At 43.0% G+C, this 24,467-nt stretch overlaps 1 protein-coding gene across 1 annotated transcript; it reads right to left on the bottom strand.

The window, feature by feature from the left end:
• Window positions 1-207: 207 nt before the first annotated feature.
• LOC103364011 (ubiquitin thioesterase Zranb1-like) lies at window positions 208-23,788 on the bottom strand. Its single transcript, XM_008291006.1, has 10 exons — window positions 23,455-23,788; window positions 21,172-22,250; window positions 14,193-14,380; window positions 12,323-12,476; window positions 11,359-11,430; window positions 9,921-10,119; window positions 8,445-8,565; window positions 7,912-8,041; window positions 4,157-4,386; window positions 208-2,155 (listed from the first exon to the last, which is right to left on the bottom strand). Exons 2-10 carry the CDS (start codon window positions 22,154-22,156, stop codon window positions 1,937-1,939), a joined length of 2,298 nt encoding a protein of 765 aa, XP_008289228.1. The 5' UTR covers window positions 22,157-22,250; window positions 23,455-23,788; the 3' UTR covers window positions 208-1,936.
• Window positions 23,789-24,467: the final 679 nt, after the last annotated feature.

Genomic DNA, 24,467 nt, shown 5'->3' with positions numbered 1-24,467 from the left:
AAAAAAAAAGTCATACTATAGCATGTCGTTTTTCGCAAAAACGGTCACGGATATGTTGACTGGTTCTGTCCGTACAGAATGAGACCAAGCTGGTGAGGAATGAGCTATGTTTCAGCTGCAGAGAAAGTAAAAGTCATATTAAAATACACAGATTTCGTGGCGCGGTGATGAAAGGTTGGAGCATAAAGAACATCAGACAGGAAACACTTTAGTTTGACATTCAAAAAGGTTTTCCTTTATTTTATTCTTTTTTTTCCTTATTTTGCCTGTTCTTTGCGTTACACTCTGTTTAGTGAAGTCAGGCCTAAATCCACAAACCATCATAGTCACAACTGCAACTATTGCATAAATACAAAGCAACATACAGGTGATGCTCAAAAGGTGAATGAAACACGGAAGAGGTTACAGTACGCAATGGCGAGAAAAAACAAAATGCAAACATTCACAGCAAAAAAAAAAAAAAAAAAAGGAACGACAACTTTTTTTCTTCTTTTTTTTTTTTTCTGTCAGCTTTGGTTTTGTATGTTGCAATCTCTTACAACAACCTTAATCGAAAAAGATGGGTTCACATAATGACGACAAACTTTACAGAGGAGGTGTACCATGAGGAGCGGCGGCCTTGACGACGAATGCTATAAGGAACAAAATGGAGGGGACGGCGATTAGACAAAGTAATGACAAACGTGGACATTGAATGCGTCTCACTCCCCAACACTCGCCTCCCCGCCTGCCCGGAAAAAAAGCACCAGATTTTTTTTTTTTTTTAGGCATCCAGATGAGGTACTAAATCGCACGCAACAAACGCAAGTAAACTTTCCACTGATGGTCATGATTGGTTCTTTCCTCACAGCAACAGTGTTTCTGTGCAACATGTCTTCATCGAGATTGAGAGAAATAATTAACAACAACAACAAAAAAACACAAAAAGGAGAAAAAATAATAAAATATACAGAAAGCTCTTATTAGCTCAAATAAGTTTCCAAACAATAAATATGTAGAATAAATTCAGAGAAGAAATAAAACACACATGCACACAAACACACGCACGCGCTTCTCAGTTCAATCAGTCCGCAAAAAAAAAAACGGTAAACCAAAGATCCAACATGAATGTTAGTGTGCTAAACCTTAAGTGAGTGTAGATTCCACTTGTAAAGGGAGCAGGTCCCTTTTCAAGAGCTTCATATATGACCTTAATTCAAGCAATGATACTGTATTTATATAGAAATGTTTTAATAAATGTGCAGTGCTTAGTAATAAGGGATTAAAGTCATTTATTATTACACAATCTCCTAAAGATATTTGATATTTATTGGCTTTGTCCCTGCCCATTCAAAAAAACAAAAACAAATTGCTAAACAAGCCAACTCGTATACAACTGGAAAAAACGTCAAAAAAGATCAATTTGGAAGTGTGCTTTTTGTCAGTGCCCATACTGAACGGATAGAAAGTGTTGATTTGAGTCAATGCTGGTATATTTTTCCTTAGAATCTTTTTTTTTTTTTCTTCTTCTTAAAACAACCACATGCATGTACATCTATGGATAAAGATCTTTTTTTTTTTTCCTTTACAGTTGAAACTCTAAACAAATCAAAAGGTCATTTGCATTCGTAAACCTTTATTATCTCCCCCGAAATCTGTGTTTTTTTTTTTTGCAGCAGTGGAGTTTGTCAGTCTCAGGTTTGGTCTGAGTTTTGAATGTGTTTTAAGCGTATGTCCCAGAAGAGCGGCGGCGGCGTCTTCTAGCGGAGGTGTAGGGGTGAGTTGGTGGGGGGGCTTTTGTGGTTCCCTGTCCTCTCCTGAGGGCTTTCACAGTTTGTCCGTGTCAGGAAAGGTAAAAACAAATAAAAGAAATAAAAAGCTGTAAGAGAGAGAGAGAGAGGAAGGGGGAGGAGTCCTGCCCCTCCCTGCGGACCGCCTCCCGCCTCCCGCCGCTTCGTCACTCGTCGTCGTCGTCCTCCTCCTCTTCCCCGTCGGACAGAGAGGCGCAGGGACGGATCTGCCGGTAGCCGTCCAGCCACTTCTCCACCATCTGGGTGACGAGCGGGTGGTTGCGGCGGCGGGAGCTTTTCTGGAGGGCCACCAGGACGCCGCCCTCCGTCACGCAGCAGTCCAGCCACTCCCGCAGGAGCTTCTCCTGCTGCTCTTCATTACCCATCTGAAGTGGAAGAAACGAACCATGAGAGGGAGCCACAGGGAAGAAATTCAAGACAGTACACACTGCCTATAAAATGTATGAAACCCCCTGTGCAAGTTTGTCATTCCTTTTCGATCATGGTCAATGGAAGTTGGCTTTTTTGACAAGAAAAAACAGACTTCAATCTGAATTTGCAGCTGGACTTGATCGTTCATTCACGATCCCCTGACAGAAGAATGGAGGAAAACTGATGTGCAAAGCTGATTGAGAAGAATCCACACAGGCCTAAGGTGCATCTAATAAATACTGACTTGAAAGGAGGTGAATACTGATGCAACCTTATTTTATACTGTCAACTAAATTAACATCACTTTGTGGAAATCTGTTTCCACTTCAACAATGAAAGAGTCTTTTCTTTTTTTGTGAATTCTTGTCAAAGATGATTCAACGTTGAGAAGCAATAAAAGGAGAAGCGCTTCCAAGACGGCTGAATACTTTTTATAGACACTGTGTACTCCGTCTGAACCTTTCTTAAACCTCTAAATCTCAAGCAGTTGGAGTCACATTTTCACTCACTGCTGCCTCGTTTTTCACTGCGATAGAAAGTCCTGAATCACAACCGTCGCTACAAGCAGAGAGAACTCAAAGACGTCCTCTGTGCTGAACAACAAAGCCTTGATAAATAAAATAATGCAATAAATCATTAACAAAAAAGTAGATTTTTTTGGATTATTCATTTTACAAAACCAAAAATAAACCCAACATTTGTGACCACAGTTGCTACCAAGATGACTCTACCTACTCTGGTGTTATACAAGAATGAGTGATCCGCATGGGCAGTTAATAAAGTTAAACCTGACGCATAAATGCAGACAGCAGACACAACAATGGCCTGGGTTAAGAGGCATGAGTCAGACTTGACTCACTTCTCTGATACTGTTTGCTTAAAAAAACATCCATCTACTTTAGATGGTTGCCACTGATTCTCTGTCAGATGATGGGGAGTAAAACCTGATTCGGTGCTTCGCTGGTGTCATCAGGAGAAAGAGCTACACGGGGGATATGAGGGTGTGGAGATAACCGATGACTAATATCTGTTTCAGTGTGACTACTTTAAACATGAGGTCATTTTATTTGTTGGTCAATACACGTTTAATTTGTCTGTTCTGTGTTCAGACTGCAGTCAAGTAGTTCAGTCCATCCATCCATCCATCCATCATCTATACACCACTTAATCCTCACTAGGGTCGTGGGGGGCTGGAGTCTATCCCAGCTGACTTAGGGTGAAGGCAAGAGACACCCTGGACAGGTCATAAGTCTATCACAGGGCTACACTTAGAGACAGAAAATCAAGCACACTCACATTCACACCTACGGACAATTTAGAATCACCAATTAACCTCAACATTTTTTTGGATTTGTGGGAGGAAGCCGGAGAACCCGGAGAGAACCCACGCTGCACGGGGAGAACATGCAAACTCCACACAGAAACATCCCAGGCGTCCTAATCGGGACGTAAACTGGGGATCTTTGATGGTGCTAAACACTGAGCCACCGTGCAGCCCCAGTTCAGTCCAGCTAAACTAAAAAGTCCCTCAAGTTGTGTCGTGTTAGTCACAGATGGATCACCAACAGCTTCTCAGTTGCGAGTCGTGCAGAATTTTCACTTTTTACATAATCTGGTTGCTGCTTGTTTTTGGCAGATTTGGCTGTTTCTCCCCAATCCGTAAGTCACACTTTGTTGTTTCAAAAACTGCTGGAAAAGGTAAAAATCTGATGATTCTTTCTGTTTTAACAGGTTCTAGCTCTGTTAAACGGTGTAATTTTGATTTTTAAAAAGCATGGCTTTCAAACCTGTTGGTGGTTTTTAAGCTTCAGAGGGTAAATCTGTGTTGTCACAGTGAAGAAAAACCTCTTGCACGAAGTAAGCAGGCTTCACAACAACAAGAACACACATCAATCACGAGCTGGATTTAAAAGCACAAACAAGAAATCAGGAGACGCGGCGGGGGAGCGGCTTACTTCCTGCGCTGAGAGGAAGTGAATATGAAGCAGCTTCCTCTCGCTGTCGACCAGCGGCAGGAACGTGACCGTCACGTCATCGTCTGTGTTGAGGTTGGCGCCTGCGCCGCGATTGTCAAAGCCGTCGTTCTCCATGGCCACCAGCGCTGAGAAGTGGCCTCGCGTGTAGCCCAGAGCGATGGGGCTCTTCCAGCAGAAACTCTGCTCCCACAAAAGGGGCAAGTACACGCCTGGAGGGGGAGGAAGGACACAGAGAGAAGGTCATTTATAAAAAATACATCAAAAATAAGGAGATAAGACAATGCACTGTTAGGTTCACTTCAATATACAGTATGTGGTTATTTGTGTTTTTTGCAAAAATAACTGTTTTACTAGATCAGTGAGTCTCAAACTTTTTGAGGCACGACCCCCAAGACAACAGAAGTTTGTGTTTGTGACCCGCAGTGTGAATTGTTAATACAGCATGAATAATAACTTTGTTGTTCATGTATTAATGTGTTAAAATGAATGTGTTGATTCCACAGATTCATCTCTTCACATGAACACGTTAATTTTCTTTTGAATGAATGAACTGACTTTATTTCAAACAAATGAAAGGGAAAAAAATATAAAAACAAAAGAATTAGTTTTTTTTAAAAAAAGAGCAAAAAAGAATAAAAATATTGCATAATCAAATCATAATATTAACAAGTTCAAAAAAGGAGTGGGGAGAAGTAAACACTTTGAATTTTGACATCCCTAATATTTATTTAATAAGTGTAGGCTTTATTTATTTCTTTAATTACTTTTTAGAATGATCTGGCGACCCCTGTGGGGGTCCCGACCCCCAGCTTGAGAACCACTGTACTAGATAAATATTAAGCAGCTGCACGGTTATATCAAGTGTGACAAATCACTTTGCCAACACTTTTAAAGCATCATCTTATTTGTTCTGAGCATATCTATGGTCAGATCATGGGCTAACTGTAATAAAACATGTTCTCTTCCTCACTGCAGCATCCCTCATAATAAACTACAGAACTCCACTTATTTTCACAACACCATAACTAACTACTGGAGGACGTCACACATGAATAGCTCGAGGACAACCTGACGACTTCTTGTTTTTAGAGTTTTTTTCTGATGAGTGATTGTAATTTGACTGCTTCTGCTCCTCCTCCTCAATAAAACTTTCTTTCTTTCACACAGGTTCTTTTAATGAATTAGAGCAAAGAATACCGTTCAAATGAAACCACTCTTTGGCCTAAATTTATAATAAAAATGAATTTACTCTCTTAGCCCCAAGCAGTTTCTAGGGTGTTTTAGCTCCTGTCACATCAGTCACTGTGCATCCATTTCTCAGTGCAACATAGCGTCCTGCCCGTTTATAAAGAGCACAGCCACGGCTAGAAACAGAGTGAACTTGAAAAAACTCTCTTGAACAGCTTGACACAGCCATAAATCACAACAATAGAGAGAAATAGTTCATTTTCCCAAGTGCACAAAAGTGTTACCAACACTGGAAAATAAAATGCCACTCCACATATTAGAGATACAGTCGTGACTCGATAATCCGACACTAAATGTAAAACCTTCTTTTATGTCGGATAGCAAGGCTGTCGGATTGTTAAGACGGAGGTCAAGATACAAGCAGGGCTTGATGCTGGAAGGCTCATTAGTTGTTAATATTTGTTGTTTAGAGTTGTTATAATAACTAGTAGGGCTGGTCCCAATATCACTTTCTGAACTCAATTAATGATGAATATCAGAATATTCAGTGCGGTTGGGAGATACTTCCACCCCTGGCGAGCGCTCCGACGGGGTGGAAGTGGCCAGAATGCACAGGCAGTACTTGGCTGCTGATGCCAGTTTAGTTAGCAATCACAGTTCTGCTGCCACCATCCATGTTTACTTCCATAAACACTGAGCATGCTCGCTGCGTGTGATGTCGTCGTGTCCTCTTCTGCGCATGTGGGACACTTTTGAGTTGAATGAAGTTCACACAGCAGATCACATACAAGTCGCATTTAATTGAAAATGTGAACAAACTCACAAAAAATGGGATTTGACTAAAAAATCCAAACTAAGCATTCAGTCCAGCAGTCTGAACATAGCCAATCTGTCGGATTGTTCAGTCAGATAATACGCCGTTATCCTAATTTGTGACGTTATTGTCATGTCAGACTCAGAATCCAAGGCTGTCGGTATGTTAAGGCTATTTTTAATGGGTTCCGTTCATTTTTTCTAAAAACCTGTCGGATAGCAAGGTTTTCGGATTGTTCGAGTCACGACTGTATTTTACTAAAAGCATTTTATTTGGCTTCATCCTTTTCACCTATCTCCTCTGTGCAAGCACAGCCTGCAGTTCAGCCAAAGAGTCCCTGTAATGAGCTCAGTTTGGTGATTTTATTTCCAAATGAGAGCTAATCTGATTTTGATTAATAATCACAATTTTAAGCGTAGATTGGGCTAATGTGTCTTGACAGAACAGCACAGCTCAAGGACTGTCAGAGAGGAGAAAATCTCACAGTTCTTTCTCTTTCTACAGTTTCTTGCTGTGAGAAACGGTGACTTTGGCGATTTTCAGACAACATGCCGCTAAAACCTGCCAGTGGGTTCTGGGGTCAGAGGGTTAAACTACACAAGCTGAAGAAAAATACAAGAAATTCCCAGAACTGGAAGAAAAAAAAAAGAAAAGTTTCCTGTCTTTTCTTTTCAGTCGAAGCAGCAACAATGTAAAAATACCCTGTTGTAAGTACAAACCCACCGTGAAGTACTGATTATGCAGCAGCACCGGCTCTGCAGGAGTTCTTACAATGCAGCGTATTTTCTGAACTAATTGCATGTTCTGTCTATGCAATCATAATCTGCAGGGTAACTGGTAACTATAGCTCACAAATAAAGACAGAAAAAAAAAGACATGGCACCATTTGGCTCCGACATGCAGAAGTACAGAGAAATGAAAACACTCAAAAGAATGCAATATGGGTCATACACAAAACTCAACACAGACGGTATTCACGTCTCATATTTCTTCAGCTCCATAATACACAAAGCAGCTCCCGCGCCCCACGAATACCTGTGAAACTGACACCGTGATTAAGAAGCCTCTGTTTGGCTACTCTCCTAGTAACCACTGCGTTTTACTGGGTTCACTTGGTCACCGCTTTAAATGAGACACCCCGCCCCTCCCTATAGGCGCCCATAAGTACGCCTTCCTCTGTGTGTTTTACATTGGCTCCTGGCAACAGTAAATCACTGATCCATCAGGCAGGCTTTACCACAAGCAGTTGGCCCTTACAGAGCACTTTCATCATCCCCTGCGCAGCATCACTCAGCAGGCAAATTGAATCCAGACTGTTTTTACTGCTTGTCGTAAAGGTGGACTCCGCTCTCCACGCTCGCGGGATTGTTTGACTCGGGATTCTGATGGTTTGCATATGTTCAACTGTATCTGGATGTGTGTGGGACGTTTTCCAGCATTGCAATCCTTCTGCAACTGCTGACACAAGAGTCGGTTTTGTTATGCTGCTCGTGTTATTTTGAGTCACACTGTACAAAAATACCCCCTAAATGAAAGACACTAGACTGATACATGGTGTAAATAGCAATTACCGACAGATCCGAGGGACAGTTATGTCAGCTATGTCAGCTATGCAGACACATGTAGGCTGAAAGTATTTCACAAAGTCTGGTCTTTCCAAACCCACTGGAACCGAGCTGCGTTCAAAAACACCAACGATGTTTAACCAAAACAACGGCAGTTTAGTGCTCACCTTGAAAACGGGTGTACCCGAGTGTTTCGCCACGGAAACTTTTGTAATACTTCACTCCGTAGACGATGATGGGCCTACGAAGTATGTGTGCAAGAACGAAAATGTGGGTCTGCTCCAAGCTGGATCCAGGCTGTAAAAGCAAAACACAACACAGAGGGGGGAGAAACGGTCAGAAAGAAGCGCTTCTCGAAAGAACAGCCCGCGGAAACTACAAAGCGAGGATTCTCGACTGCTGCCAAGTCACCCCAGCATGCTCCAAGTGTTAAAACACTAAAAAACACACACAATTACTGAGCTTTCACACCCAGATATAATAACAACCCGCCCAAATACTTAGTCAGTGAGGTCACACGGAGCAGAGAGAAGTGCTGACAGACAGGATGCACTTTCAGAGTGCATTACAGATTAAGTATACTGTGGTAAGAGCAGTAAAGCTTCTTGCATAATTCATGCATCATTAGCGTGTCACATTTTAAGCACATCAAGCTCCCGGGTCCTCGGTGCTATTGTTGTGTGTGTTTGCTTTCATGTACCTGGCTGGCAAGGGACAGGATGAAAGCCCAGTCTTCCTGCCACTGTTCCTCTCGGAGGGAAAAGTGTAGGCCGAAGCTCTGGGAATACCACGACTCCCACTCCTTCCAGCGCGTGTAAAACCTGCACACACACACACACAAAAAAAACGATTTAGCCTGTGACATGACTTGACCTCGGCGCAGAAAGGCGTGTCACTGCTATTGACTGCATTCCTCCGTCTCTGTTGTGGTTTAGGTTGGATGGCGATTGCTTATTATATCTAAACAGTAATTTTCTCGCCGAAAAAAGCCGCAGGTTCTAACAAATAGGCGTGAGTCACACTGGCCGGTTCTGTTCATGCAGAATCATTCTAAAGCCGCCCCTCCGCTCAAAAATGTGTCTTGTTCCTCAGTCAGGATGTTTATGCTTCATTGTGCAGAATGTGCGCCGGGTTTGACACTAGAAGCCTGCTTTCAATTTTCGTTCGCCTCGAGAAGAACGTTTGTACCTACGAGCGTGATTTGTAACATCACAGCAATTTTAGGAGCCGGCTGTGGGCTAGTACGCAACTTAGACAAGTGTGAAGAGGAAATTTAAAGCCTCTAGCGCACATATACTGAGAGTGGATTTTCTGTTAAACTTAAAACAACAACAAAAAAGAGAAAAACTTTAGTTTTTTTATAGATTCTGGACTTCTCAATGAGAAAAACACAGCAGAGGTCATTTGAAGGATTTTTTTAAGGATGTAATTGAATGTTTTTGTGGAAAAACTATGTCAGCCCGAACCTATTACTTCTTGTTTACAGTATTTTCAGGGTATTTTTTCATACTAACCCTAGTCCTCAACCTTTAAATTGTTTGAATACTCCCAAATTATTAATCTGTTTCAAAATACGTGTCTTCTCAAACTGGACAGGAGCCCAAGTGAAATCCCATCATTTCCAGATCAAAGCCTCGGATCTCTGAATGGGCTGGCAATAAAATCTTTGGATTCTGGGTATGTATCCCAAACCTCCGAACCACATGTTCCCCAGTCATGCAATGTTGAAAGAAAACAGAAAGTAACTTGAGACTGTTGAATGTCAAGCTTCAGCTGTTTTGGTGTCCTTGAGTGAGACACTAAAACGCAGCAATCTTACTTTCTGTAAATATTTTGGTGTAAAACGGTAAATGTTAAAAGGACAAACATGGATGAGATATAGATGTCTTGTTACTAGAATGTAATCGTCAATATGTTTACCGGATTATTCAGTCTGCAGGTTATAAATACAGAAAAATACCCAATTCCCAAATGAAGGTGTCCACTAGCCCTCCTAAAAAGCAACATGTGCACAGCAACTCACTGGCACAAGCTGTCTACTGTTGATGTGTGGTGCATTATGTCATTCAGTCGGTTTAACATAGTTTGAATATGCACATGACTTGATGCAAATCACCCACGCTGATCGCAGGTTAAAAGGGCTACAGTCCATTGCACTCAGAGCACAAGTCCTCACCAGTGAGAGCAGTCGTGTAGACTGTCGTGGAGGGTCTTGCGGAGAACTGAGTCCTTGTCGTAGATGCCCCATGTAGCCTGCAGCACGGAGTCGAGGAGGCAGTCGCCGGCCGTGCGGTTCCACAGGGCGTACAGCCGACTGTCCAACCTGGTGCCCAGCTCCAGGGACCAGTTGATGATGGGAGACTCCTCTTCAAGTTCTGATTGAGAGGGGAGGAAAAGTTCATTGCTGTGTCTTTAAACTTCTCAGCGGTTCTGAATATTTAAGCACAACAAGAACATGTACCAACACAGTGTTGGTACTATAGAGGCCTGAGTGTTTTTTCTTGCAAGACAGGTGATGGTATTTAAAAGGACAGTTTGGGAGTGTTAATGGCTACCCACGTCTATGAAAATAGATTTCACATGACAATATCTGCATGTCCACCGCATAACCAGACGACTGCGAGAGGATCAGGTTACAGCAGGAAACCAGATAAGAAACATGGCAGACAGATACATCATGTATATTTTAGTGCACACTAATATTTACTGTGTGGCAGAAACATGTTGACAAGGACAAAGTAGAAGTCTGTCACAAGCCTTGTAGAGGTCATTTCTTTTGAAGTTAAAGTTGAAGTTTGTTCACTTATAATTAGACTTATGTGTTTATTTATTCTAGACACAAATACACAAAGCTGCTAACAATCATGTTTCCTTTCTTTAAGCTAAATTGCTATCCGGATATTTTTGTGTCCTTGCGTTTTATTAACTGCTCACAAAATGCAAACTGAAGAAATTCAATACACACTATACACTGGTGTCAACTGGTCCTGTCCTAATCTTTTAACATGAAAAAAAGCTTTCCGTTCACGTGGACCTTTTATGTTTACATCAAAACCTCCAATTTAAGTGCAAACAAGCACACCGAGAAAGTCTCTTGAGGGGGGAAGTAAGGATTTGTGTTTATACGGCAGCGGCTAATATTTGACACATTGGGATGATTAAACAGGACACACAAAGTAGCAGGAAACTAAAGAAGTAAAGGTGACGCCTTTTAATGGCGTTTAGATTTGTGAGCGAGCATGTGGGCTGAAAGGAAACACAATCATTCAGTGGGGATCAGAGAAATCCCCAAAACTCAATTAGGCTGATTAGCGCGAATGCAACTGGTCCGCACGATAAAGACAGACCGTCTGGCAGCGTGACAAGCAGGCAGGCGAAAAAACTGGGTTGGCAGGAGAGAAAATACAAGTAATGTAACACTGCCAGCACTCCGCAGCCTCCCTGTTAATAGTATGCAGGTTGTGAAGGGGCTCCCTCTGTTTGTCGAGCAGCCAGAACGGCACTGGATCTGGTTTCTCTCTCAGAGCGATCGCGTTGATACGTAAGCGCAGCATGTGATAGCTGTTACCGCAGAACACACGAGTTGTAAAGTTGAAGGAAAAATAATAATTCACCTTTTTGTACGTCTCGGTCCAGCACCTCATCAAAGAGTTTTTCCTGAACCGCTGGGGGCAAGTCCTCGATGTCTGAAACCAAAGGAAGAGGAATGAATGAGAAATGAAAAGAAAGCAGAGAAATCTTATTTTTATTCACATTTCATTTGATGAATGCATTCATCTCTATTTCAACTATCTGTAACACTTGATTGAAAAGACTGAAGAAGGTCAGCTAGAAAACCTTTCTGTTGTTGCTCATTTAAAAAAAAAAAAGCCACCATGTTTTGCTCTTTCCACAACAGCCAATGGCTTTCACTGCTGGCTCTAAGCGCTTGTCAACACAGTAGCTCATTCTTTAGCTAAAATAAATGAATGCATTGACTTTGTGGAACTGAACAGAATGTGTTTCTATAGTGGCCAGAAGCCAAGGTCGGCATTGTCCTGAAAACTCAGCATAACAAAAAATCCTTAGCTTAGCTAGCAGCAACACACTGAACCATAATAGCTGTTCCACGCAGTGAAATTCAGCAGAAATAACAAAGAACGCACGCAATTTAACAGAACGACATCGGCATAAATACTAAATATAGTTTTGTTATGAACAAGAGACATTCATCGTTGGTGGGCTTGCATATTCAGAATGCGAGAACAATACTGAAACAGTGAGCCAGAGGTAGCCTCTGTGTTCTGGCAGTTGGAAACACACAACTGTGGCATTATGTCCCCTCAGCATCTGAACAACAAGCAATTTCATACGCCACAAGTAAACAAAACAAGCATTCTAATACACCCTTGGAAAGCAGGAAGAAATGACTAGACTGGGTTTCTTAGGCTGCAGAGTTTTAGGTTCCCCTTGTACACAAAGTACATTTTAACAGCTTCTGGAGTTTGTGTTATGACAGTGATGAATTTGTTGAACAGTTTCTACCAGAGAGATTATATTTTTTTGTCACATTTGTTTAGTTGCTGCTGAGCTGCTGACCTGCAGGCAGGGTGAAGGTCACCAGGTCAGTGAGGAAGTAGCAGGTGAAGTCTCCCTTGCGCTGGTGGAGAGAGGCCGCTACCTCACGACGGATCTGCTCTGTCAGCTCAGGACACACCATGGCTGGGATACACTTGGCCGCCTGTTGGGAGACCTGCAGAGCCGAGAGGATAAAGGAAAGGAAGGTTTATCTAGATAAATAGTATGTGATAGAGAGAACTGAGCAACGGCATTTCTTGTGATTGAGGAAGGTCGAATTTCACAACCAACCACAAAACCCAAAAGCTGTCTGTGTCAACTGATGCAAATCCAGCTTTCAAGGTAGGTTAGCTGCATGCAGTGGCCAGCTGTATCACATGCTCCACTGAGGTCTACGATGAACAGAATGAACAGTCTGCACCTCCAGCTGCCTGGAAAATGTCACCGTGACTTTGATAAAGTGGATATCTGATCAAATGTGTCAATATGAAGAGATCTGGAAAAATCCCTGTAAAGAAATCACTTTGTGTACAGCATTGCAGAAATATGGAGAGGCAGGACAACAGCATGTTTAAAACATGAGAAAAGAATCAATAGCAGAGGTCAGGGTCACTTCATGATCAGTGGAGTGCAGGGGTAATGGAGTATAATGTACACTGGACAACATGGGCTTTTGTTTAGATTATTGTTGTTTTCTATGAGCAACAGTGATGTTTTTTACTGAGACAGACATCAGGACTAAAGGAAGCAAAATAATAACACGGCAATGAGCTTGAGATCATCTCATTTGTACGACTATTTATTTGTGGAAATGACATTCAAAACACATCTTTCTAACACAGCTGGAGCCCAAAAACCACCACCAAAAAAATAAAATAAAAACAATAATAGTAACTTTTTGTGCGTTAACGCTAACATCTGAACAAACTTTACTTTCACTAACCAAATCTAAATTGCCTCCAGGACAAGAACAGAACTGCTTCTGTGTTTGGTGTTCGAGCAGTTGTCAGCTTTGAAGCATTTTAGGGACATGATCCAGTGGTTACTCACTAACCCCTTTGGAAGAGAAACTGGGGCAGTGACTGAGTGTGGGAGGAGAGGTGTGTGTGTACAGATAATCTGGGATCACAGAGCAGACGGCAAGTGAGCCGAAATCAACTTCAGCACATGCACGGTGCCAGCGGACACACACAAGCTCCGTTAACCTTGTGGTTGCAAAGACACTCAAGACTCACTTTTTATTTTAACCAAAACACTGAATATGAAGCATACAAACAACATAAACTAATGAGTGATAGTGGAATGGTTATCACTTTGGAGACCAGGGTGTGAAATGATTTTGTGCACCAGAAGTGTAATGTGCACTGCAGTCCCTTCCTTTCTACAAATCCGTTGGCCTTGTGATTCCTCCCGGCTGATCTCACTGGATTCTGTGATTAAGAGACTTTGCTGAAGAAAACGCTGCATCATCTGTGACGCAAAAACCAGCAGCGCAACAATCATACCATAGTTCAAGGGTGGCCTTTCCATCCCAGGCCAGTTTCTGTGGTCATTTTTTTTTAAACATTTAACACATGATTGCCTATATTCTTCAATAAGTACCTTATGCTAGAAGATCAGGCAAAGCAACTGTATCTTTTCCTGCGATCAACAGATTGCTCTTATACGGGTTATACTTTGTTTTGTAGCCTTATTTGGCTCAGTATTTTTGAATTATCTTTGACCTGTTTTTAAGAACACATAGAGAAATGACAAAGAAATAGATCTACCAACAGACACAGCCACGTGTTTGAAAAGGTCTACTGTTTTGTCATGATGTAAAAAGAATTCAAAATACGTCAACACGCTGGTGCATGTGATTCCTGAAAGAGTAGCGAGTGTCTCCACTGACCTCAGTGAGTAACACTGCCAGCATGTCCTGTCTCTGGAAGCGGATTGCCAGGTGAACCAGCGTGAAGCCGTCATCAAATGCTGAGGGCCGATTTAATAGGCGCACCTCGTCTGACGTTAGCTGTCGTGCGATGTCACCTCCTGACGACTTGTAGGCCTCCACAGCTGCCAGGTCACCTTCTACAACACCTTCAGGCAAAGAGAGGGGGGAAAAGGTCATGTCAATAAATATTATTAATACCTGCAATGAAACGTAGATATAAAGTGAAGGCATTTTGTTTTTATAATTTTAAATAGAAGATTTTTTTTGAAGTTTTTTTTTTTTTGCCTTTATTTGACAAGACAGTAGAGAGAGAGACAGGAAAGTGGGGAGAAGAATGGGGGAGGGACCTGCAGCAAAAGGCCACGGGCTGGATTCAAACCCACGACCGCTGCATCAGGGAGTACAGCCCCAGTACACGGGTTGCCAGCTCAACCAGTTGAGTTACAGCGGCGGCCAATCATGTTACCTTTTAAGGAGATTTTTAAGCACAACATGATATAAACAAAAGATCTGTTTATCAGTTTTCTTGCATTCAGTAGCCAGTCAGAACATGTTGACCACTGTGGTTACAAACGCATTATGACTTGGCCCAAGAGATACGAAAAAAAAACCTCCACGTGCAGAGGACATTCAGTGTTAGACCAAAAAGTATGAAAAATTGGAGATGAGAAACAACTTTATCTCCGTGGCAACACCAACAGCTCTGAGACTTCACTGACCTTGAAGTGAAGGGGAAAAGACAATAGGGGGTGCACGCTGTAATCTGTCAGTTATTTGTTCCCTTCTTAATCTCCAGGCTCAGATGTTAGCACGCTGGCTGAAGGAGCAGCTTGGCCAGGCGGTTGCAGGTGTTTGTTTTTCTGTACTTTTTTTTTTTGGCACAAAGTGCAAACGCTACTGACAGACAGAATCAATTTGTGTCAACATCTAGCACACAAACGTAACCACGGAGCAGCTAACTGGGACAGCCGAACGACAGGAACACGTGACCGGCAGAAAACAGTCACTCTTCTGCTTTTAAGTTGTTAGTCTAAGTAAGCTGTCATTATCGTGAATCATCGCTAAACCCACCTTTTAAACACACGCTGACAAATCGGATGTTCGACTGTAAACTTTTAACATTTTTTTTAGTCTGTGATCTCACACTAAAAGCTCAGATGTAAACCATTTTCTGTGTTTTAATGTAAGAAGGATTGAATAAAACATTGAGTGATGTGTGTGCGTAATGTTAAACTGTCGTGAGAGGCAGGAGGATGGAGGGGGGGTATTTTTAGTCCTAAACCAAAGCAGCAGAACACGCTGATAATAAAGTTGATTAAGGCTGAAATGTGGATAGCTGTGCGATCGGGCTCGACAAGAAATTCGCCCGTTTTAGGTTTCAGCACCGGTGCCAGCCTCGAGCGCTGCCAACCGGCGACGCAGCGAGATAAAGTGAGTTAGCCGTTTAAGTTGAATAAACTATTTGGACGAGTGTGTTATGGTTATAAAATCTAATCAAACATCAAAGCGTAAATACATTTCAAAGCATTACCGCCACACAGATGTCCTCTTTCCAGTTCTAGCATATACAGTAAATGCCCGTGTAGTATTCTCTCGTACATTTGACAGCATTAAACACTGTTGAGCTTTTGTTCTCACGTCAAAGGACCACACACAATGCTCAGCTGCATAATCTGTGTGTGTGAGTGAGAGCGAGAGAGACATGGAGTGGGTGGAAGGACTCGCTGTGCCATGTGGAGCTGGCTAGCGCTGTGAGAGATGAGGAGAGAAACTACACAATAGCAGCGCAGTGTGATAGAGAAGGATCACAACTGCTTTCCACAAAACACTCCATTAGTGTGGGTGTGCCTGTAGCCCTGCAGTCAGTACTGTACTCACGGATCCTTTGGTGGAGGCGCTAATATGCAAACAGACGCACACTTGCAGACAGACTGAAGGGGAGAGAGAGAGAATGGAACGGGCTAAGTGGTTCTTGGTCTTTTTCTTTTAACGCAGTACATGCCATTTCAACAGTGCGGATAGCGGTCACGTCTATCATAGGAGAGCCGTGAGGCAGCCGTTGGTGCTTTTAAGTCTATTTGGGATTGGTATGTTTACCTGCGCAATAAGCCACTTCTGGGGGTAATGCATTAGAAAGGCTGACAGAATTTTGGATGTACAAAATAATAGCAGTAGTCTTTGCTCCTCCATGCACATATTGCAGCAGAAGATTCAAAAACTGGCAAGAGGAAACATGGGAAAGCATACTACATGTTGTGTATTTGAGATTTTTACCAAATCATTTGACCTTTATTTTCTTAAAACAAAAGAGAACATCCATCCGTCCATCCATTATCTATACACCACTTAATCCTCACTAGGATCATGGGGGGCAGGAGTCTATCCCAGCTGACTCAGGGTGAAGACCGGGGGACACCCTGAACAGGTCACCAGTCTATCACAGGGCTACACTTAGAGACAGACAACCAAGCACACTCACATTCACACCTATGGACAATTTAGAATCACCAATTAACCTCAACATGTTTTTGGACTATGTGGGAGGAAGCCGGAGAACCCGGAGAGAACCCACGCTGCACGGGGAGAACATGCAAACTCCACGCAGAAAGATCCAGACGCGAACTGGCGACCTTCTTGCTGCGAGGCAACAGTGCTACCACCTTGCAGCCCCAATAGAGAACATATAAGCTAATACGATTTCACCAGAATCCACCACAAACCGTTCCTACTGTGGCTTAGACTGTGCCTATTTACATTGCTTTTAACAAGTGAGTAAAAGCAAATACTGTTGAGAATAGTGAAGCAATGTTCCTCCCTTTGTTGCCTTTTCTAGATACTGACATTCATTTCAAGTGAAACAAGGAAACCTGCACTCGAGAGAGGTGAATGTTTCACCCGAGGACTATTTAAGAAATAAGTACCGAGGACTGAATCTGACACGTTATTTGTTGTGAAGATGGATGTTACTTTCAGCAGACCCTGACCCCGTCATTATTTGTCAGACAGCTTTTATGCGAGCTCTCGTACGTAAACAAATTGTGATGGATTTTCCAACTCTCAGAGAACACAAATTAATAAAGTAAGAAGAATATTGTGAGTTTTCAGTCAGACAATTTGACATGTCGCGGCAAGAAAAGGCACAAGCGTCATTAATAACACTGGATTTAAAGGCATGTTTCTTGGTATTGTGTGTGTTGGCTCAGACAGTTCTTACTGAGAGACCAGAGCTACTATTTATGCTAACAGTTAGGCATGTTCTTTTCCTGCAACAACATTTCAAAATGCCTGGGCAGAGAGAGGCCTGAGATTATGCCGGGCATCCTGCTGGTATTAATACAGAAATCTGAAAGGCTAGCACAAGAGGCTCAGAGTACACCACTCCATATGCAGGGAGCCATATGCATACATTTAGTCCTTCTCTATAAAATGGTACTGCTTATTAATATTCAAGTTTGTTCAACTGCTGTGAATATTTTGTTATTCTATCTAAGGCTTACTTTGTACTTTTCTTTTTTGGTACCTATGGTCATACTGCACTAAATGTTTCGTAACTGTGGAGAAAAATGATATCTAGCTTCGGTTTTACCTACAATCCTGGAGGTCTCAGATGCCGTGGTGTTCAAAATGCAACGTTATTACACATTTCCACATGATTTTGGACCATTCTGATTAAAATATTTACAAAAAAACACAATTTTGTTGCTGCACTGTGCTTGCTCTCATTCTCCCATTGCCATCTGATGTTGTAACAGTGTCAGATGTAACCAGGTCACTTTCTTACTGTATCCTCTCTCTGAATCACTTTCTCTAACAGTTAGTATTTTCGAGTTTGTTTCAAGTTCTCATCAACAGCGACAGCTGTAATTCTTGGCTCTTTAACAGGTGTATTGGTGTATTTCTTTTTACGGCAAAAATGCTGAGCGATGCAACGAACTTGTCTTCACTCATTATGGATTTAATTCCTCTGTGGCAGCAAAACACGTTACACAAGCCTTCAGAAACGCCTGCAGATCATTTTTAGAAAAACTGACTGTCTCATAATTGGTCTTATGATCAGTAATTTTTTCTCTCCAGGGCATCCCACGTCTCTCAGCATAGATTTTCTGCACAAGTTTTAGAATAGTAGGGAAAACCCTGCTATTGTATTAAATGTTGAAACGGTTTAAACCTATCCTGGTGGGACCTTTGTTACGCCATACTCTTTCCATGCCATGTTATAATTATATAATTATGATTCAGAATGAAACACGACAAACTTTATGGCTATGCATAGCTTGAAGTATTAAAGTACTGACACATTATTTTAGTCCTTCATAACTCAGCCCCAGTTTGTACTATCACCTTACAGAAAGTAGGACACGGGTTTGTTTGGTGTTTGCACATTCCCCCCGTGTTCACATGGGCTTCCTTTGACCACGCTCCTGTTTCCTTTCACATTCCTAAGGTAGGAGTTCTCAAGACTTTGAACTGCATGTAGGTGTTCATAAGTCTGAGTGACTGTGAGTCTATCTATGGTATCACTGTAGGGGACTAACAACACATCCAGAACTTTTTCCAGTCCTCCGTCCTCATATGATAAGTCGATGTAAACACCCCTTAGAGTTGGAATAAGTGAGAAAAATATATATATTATGAAGATTTATATGAGAAACACTGGCCATTGCCAAAGCTATAAACAACATACCCTTCCCTTGTCACCATGTGAGGTCTCTTTAACTACTAAACGATGGGACAGTGGGCCAATAAACCTGCACAAACACAAACAAGTGGGTGCTTAAAGACTCTGCTCAACTGGTGGCTCATCAAGCTTACAAGTCCCAAGCATCAGGCTTCAGGAATGATAAAGACATAAAACGAAACCAGTCTCTCCTTGTGCACTTTAGTGTTTCTGTAAGAAACCTTTGCAGAAAAGAGGCGGTAACGCAAAATGCAAAGTGACAACTTGTTTGTCCTCGAAAAGATCTTTACAAAAGCCTAACCAGGTGCACAATCGCAAATCTGTTTGCAGCTGTAAGAATGTAACGCACCATCATTGGAGCGACCAGAGACATGCCCCCACAAACACCACGCATGCAGGCAAAAACAGTTGAGTTTAAGGAGTTGGTCTAGGGTCACACACACTGTAGGGGCAAGGGTAATTACTGTTGCCCCAGACTTTATTATTTTTAACTTCTGTTACATAGCTCATGCTATTTTTAGAGCAGCAGGTCCCTTTGGAAACCGGAGCACCTGACACAACTGAGGACACTGTTTACAAACATTAGGGGTGTAACTGTATGAGCATCCGTCCAAAGCATTCGGTACAGGACGTTTGGTTCCGCATGAGGCTTCTGTTCGGCATGTCCACAGTATGGTATATTTATGTCTATGTCTTCACACTCCAAAAAGGTTTTGGCAGTGCACCAGTTGTTGTTTATCAATTCAGAGCATGCTAGTAGGGTTAGCCTTGACAGCTGGACGGACGCTTTCACGGCTATTACTGTACGACTTTTATCAATCTTGTCCAATGTGTTACTGTACACTGCACATTTTACTGCACATTTTAATTTGCCTTCCTGTATGGCCAGAGCTTGAGACCAGCCCTAAAGTGGAACTCACATTCAACATAGCTAAGCTCTTAGTCGGTTTTGTCCTGTGACAATTCCGATTAAAGTTTATTCAAACAAAATGGCATCGTCAGCGTTGGCAAAGCCAGAGCAAAGCAGCATTAGTTTGTACGATTCTAAAGTGGAAATTGCGCTCTCGTCTTAAAAGCTTAATTTAAACTAACAGTGAGTGTTTCATGCATGCAAACTGCTATTTTTTATTTATGTATTTTATAATTCAGAGTATACAGATCAGTGTAGCGACAGAGCAATACTGACACTATTTATTTATTCAGCCAGAATTTGAGCGCCTCAACTGTTGCGGCGTGAACATTTTTGATTGTTGATAAAACAAAACAATAAATATAAGTCTGTTGGCAGACAACTACTAGTAAACTTCCCCAAGACCAAACAATTAATAGAAGAAATAATACGTATATTTTGATGGTGATTGTAATCATAAGCTGCAAACTTAAAATGTTCCCAAGTACATATAATAAACTTGAAGGACATAGCTTGGAATTCATTTCCTGTCAGGGCCATGGGAGAAATTAAGGGACATTTCTGATCAGATAACATTTGATTAATTGCACCCACTGACATCAGACATTCTGACCAGACGAGACTTGGCCCCGCGCAGACATGTCTCACAGACATGAGGGAATTCACGATGCCACATGCAGTGAGAGACCCAGTGTCGGACCAGAGGCAAACTAACTGCAGTCATGTTTTCTGCAATCAGTCTTTGTAGCAGCATGAAAAAAGTTGTAATTATTTTTCACTAGAAGGGTTTCAGGGTGTTATTAAATGCATGTTCGGTTGTCAAATTCGTGCCGTCAATATAATACAGAATAATTGTCTGTCAAAGAGACAGATAGGGAAAAAAAAAGACGGGAGGTTGAGTGGGTGTGCAGAACAAACTCTACGCACCGATGGCACAGGCAGGAGAAAGAGTGAGATAGTGGTGTGAGAGAGAAAAAAAAGAGCAATCATTAGTTGTTCTTACAATGCTCATCCTCCCTCCCACTCCGCATTCGCCAGCACACAGTGTGGGTGGCCGGACACTTGGTGTTTGTGTAGGGAAGTTTTTACTCGCTGAATGCAGAGGATTACGAAGCATACAGTACGGCAACATCAGTAGGATGTAATTTAGCATCATATGAATGCGGCTATACAAACCGCAACTAATTGTAATCCCGTATTGATCATTCACACAAATTCAGGGAAATCCCATTTCAGTGATAGCCTGCCTCGCACCATTCAGCTGACTCAGTGTCCACGTCATAACAGCTCAATACACGAGGCGAACAAGATGAAATACTTCAGTAAAATCATATATCCTTCAAACTCACCAACACATGCATTGAGGAACAGCCAATCAGTCCTTCTCATCCTGTTCTTAATCTGCTTCAGTTTTTTGAAATCCACCTCGAGATCCTCTTTGCTCCCAACCCCAGCCCCTGATGCCACTTCAATCCTCTGAAAGTCCATGTTGACCTCTGACTCCCTTTTTGAGGTTGGGGGTGACCTTCTCTGGCTGCTGCTACAACCACCCACACCACCTACCACACCTCCAACTCCTTGTCCAACCACGTGCCCAACGACACCCCTCCTGTTGTCCCTGTCCTGTTCATTGAGTTTTAAGGATGGCTGTTGGCTCTCAGGCTCTGATGCCAGTTCGATAGGTTCAGCTAGCAGACTGTTGGGCCTGGGATGATCACACACCACACACTTGAGTGCCTTGGCCCAGTTCTCGTAAGTGCATGCAGTGCAGGTCCAGTGCTGTGCATGAGTGTTGAGCCTGTTACGGTCATTATATTCCTCACAAGGGTCTGTAGTGGTGGCTGGGGGAGCAGGGCGGCATCCAGAGCCTGAGGTCTGGGGTGATTCCGTGGGGCTGCGTGGCTGCTGGGTATGATGTCCTTGATGGGTTGCATGCTGTCCATGCTGTTGTTGTTGTTGTTGTTGTTGAGCCTGTTGCCTCTGACACAGGCACTGGGTGCAACGGATAGCCCGAGGCCAGTTCAGGTAGGTGCACATGTGGCATGACCACTTGCTACTAGTCTCAGGTACGTCAGCAATGCGAACACGGGGTCGGGCGCTGGAGTCTGGACAAATGAGTAAGCTAGATCCACCCTGAGATGGGCTGTTGCTAAGGCCTGCAGGGTCCCACTGATGCAGACTGGCATCCAGGGCAGGGCTGCTCTTGAAGGGCTCCTCAGTAATGATGGCACCCCCGCTGGGCCTCTGAGCGCGGCACATGGTGCACTTGATGGCTGACGGCCAGTTCTCGTATGTGCAGTATTCACAGGCCCACTTGGCAACCAGCTCGGTCATCGTCGCACCGCCGCTAAGGGAGGCTTCCTGCCGTTCAGAGGGACTCTCAGCTCGGCAGATCCACTCTCAAGGAGATCACACAGCAAGCAGTACACTGGGGTTAAAATAAAGAGAAAAAATATATTTTAGACAAAAGCGCTGATGTTATGTTAAATGAAAACATTGAACTTGACGAAGCTACATAATGAAGAAAGGCAAACCTAAACATCTTATGACTCAAAGGTAAACACTTTTGAGAGGTAAAAGCAATAACAACAGACATCTGTGTTTAAAGAGGCAAAATATGCTGCTTCATTTTCCAGGTTCCAAGTGGTAAATCTGTCCAATAATGCAACCAGACCATGCCTGCGTTATTACTGCCACCTGTGCCACTCAGTCCTTAAGTCCTTTACTGTCAAACCACTTCCAAATCTACAGTGCTCCCTGCTCTTGATCGGACACGAACTTGTAAGTTAATCAAAGTGAGCGACGCTGAGAGACTCGCAAAGCAAAGTGCAACCAGGGTGAAGCTGCAGCCTGGGAGTGCAGTACTTCTATTAAAACCGGACACTGACTTTAAACACATACAGTAAGTTATACACACCAGGCAAATGTGCCCTACAACCGGGCCGGGTAACAGGAGACAAGGACGGATGAAACCTGACACCCTGCAGGGAGGCGCGTGACTGGTTAAGACACTTACTGATGCACTGAAATTGAATTCGCCCCAAAGCCTATTATTACCCACATATGAAACTGAACGTTCCGAACCGCATCCCCGACATTAATTGAAGAGACAAAAGCTAATAAAAAATGAAGTTAACGGCGGCTCGGCGGGGCAGCTCGGAGGGGAGTCGTCGCTGTGTTTACACCACGCCTCCAAGTTTACCAACACACCGTGAGAAATTCAACAAATTCTCGAGATACGGTTCCTCGAGACAAAGCTAACAAGAATTAACGTCGGCTCGGGAACCTTGCCCAGCGGCTAAGATAGTAACGGTCAACCAGTTTACTTGTGTGACTAGCAACGCGTTGACATGTTCGGCGCAAATAAACAATGAGTTTAATTCAAATGAGCGCTCGACTGGTGTCACTTAACATTAGTTGGCTATCAAACTAGCCGCTGCTCAACTGACCCACGGAGCGCGCTCGCGGTTAGTTATCTTACATGTCAACCAGGCTACCTTCGCTCGGTTATCAGCCAAGAATTACAGCCAAGCTAGCTGCTCGCTAACGTTACGAGATTATGTTTTGCCCGTAGCCGTTTGAGAGGCCCCTATCAACTCTACGAGAAGGTGTTGTAACGCTCAAACCCTCACCTTTGCTTTGCTGTGTTTACACTCCCCGGTCCCCCGTTGCGGCCAAAACAAACGGAGCTTCCCCCCGGATCGGAGAAACCCACTCCAATCCGAACTCGGGCTTCTCTCACTTGGACGACACTAGCCGCATATTTACTTCTGTGGGGCGCCGTTTAGTTGGCAGTTGAAGGTCCATACATACCACGGAGCGAGAACCCCCCCATTAGTCCCGTCCCTCGGCCGTCGGTTTCGACGCTTTAAATCATTTTGATCCTTTTCCCCGATTTCCAAACACCAAGCTGAAGGGCTTTAATGGCGGCACAGGGGAAGGGAAGCAACCGAGGCAGGGCTGAAAAACACACTACGAGGGAGAGCAGAGAGCTCTGGGCCGTGTTACAGTCACAGGCAGGATCAGGATTTACCACCTGAATCTGCCAGCCAAGCTGATTGGCCAATGTCAAGGGATACGCAAAAATCAACCAATCAGATTCTACGTCTCTCATTCCTACTGTTAAAAGGCTCAGTGGAAGCAAAACACACTCGAATATCACTGTAATAATAACGGCGAGAGCGTTTAGACATTAAATTATTTTAGTCGAGAGGCTCAGGTAATTACAGTAAAAAAAAAATAATGTTTGTTTTTAATTTGTGCATCGCAATTTGTTGCATCTCTGGCAAGCGACCACGTGGTATCCCCTCAAAGGGGATGAGGGGATGATGTCATCGTAAAAATACTGCAGCAAGCAGTCTGCAGTAATGCATGACAGCTTGAGCAACAGTTCCCAGCGCTGAATTATTATCACTGATGGGAACCTACACTCCCCAAACCCGAAATTTAATTAGCATCATAATTAATTCTCAACCATGTCAGTTGGTAACCAGCGAAATACGCATGGATGCAACTCGTGTTTACAGGAAAGCCCGTCCAACCCCTAAGTGATGTCATTGCAAGGAGTACCAGTAGGTTTCACATACACATAATACATACAATAATATAATACGCCATCCAACATAAATGTTTGAGATTTGCTCAA

Source organism: Stegastes partitus, unplaced genomic scaffold, assembly GCF_000690725.1.
Source record: "Stegastes partitus isolate 25-593 unplaced genomic scaffold, Stegastes_partitus-1.0.2 Scaffold708, whole genome shotgun sequence".
NCBI classification, from domain to species: Eukaryota; Metazoa; Chordata; class Actinopteri; family Pomacentridae; genus Stegastes; species Stegastes partitus.
Note: the sequence above shows the minus strand (reverse complement) of the source record. Positions and strands in the feature narration are given on the sequence as shown.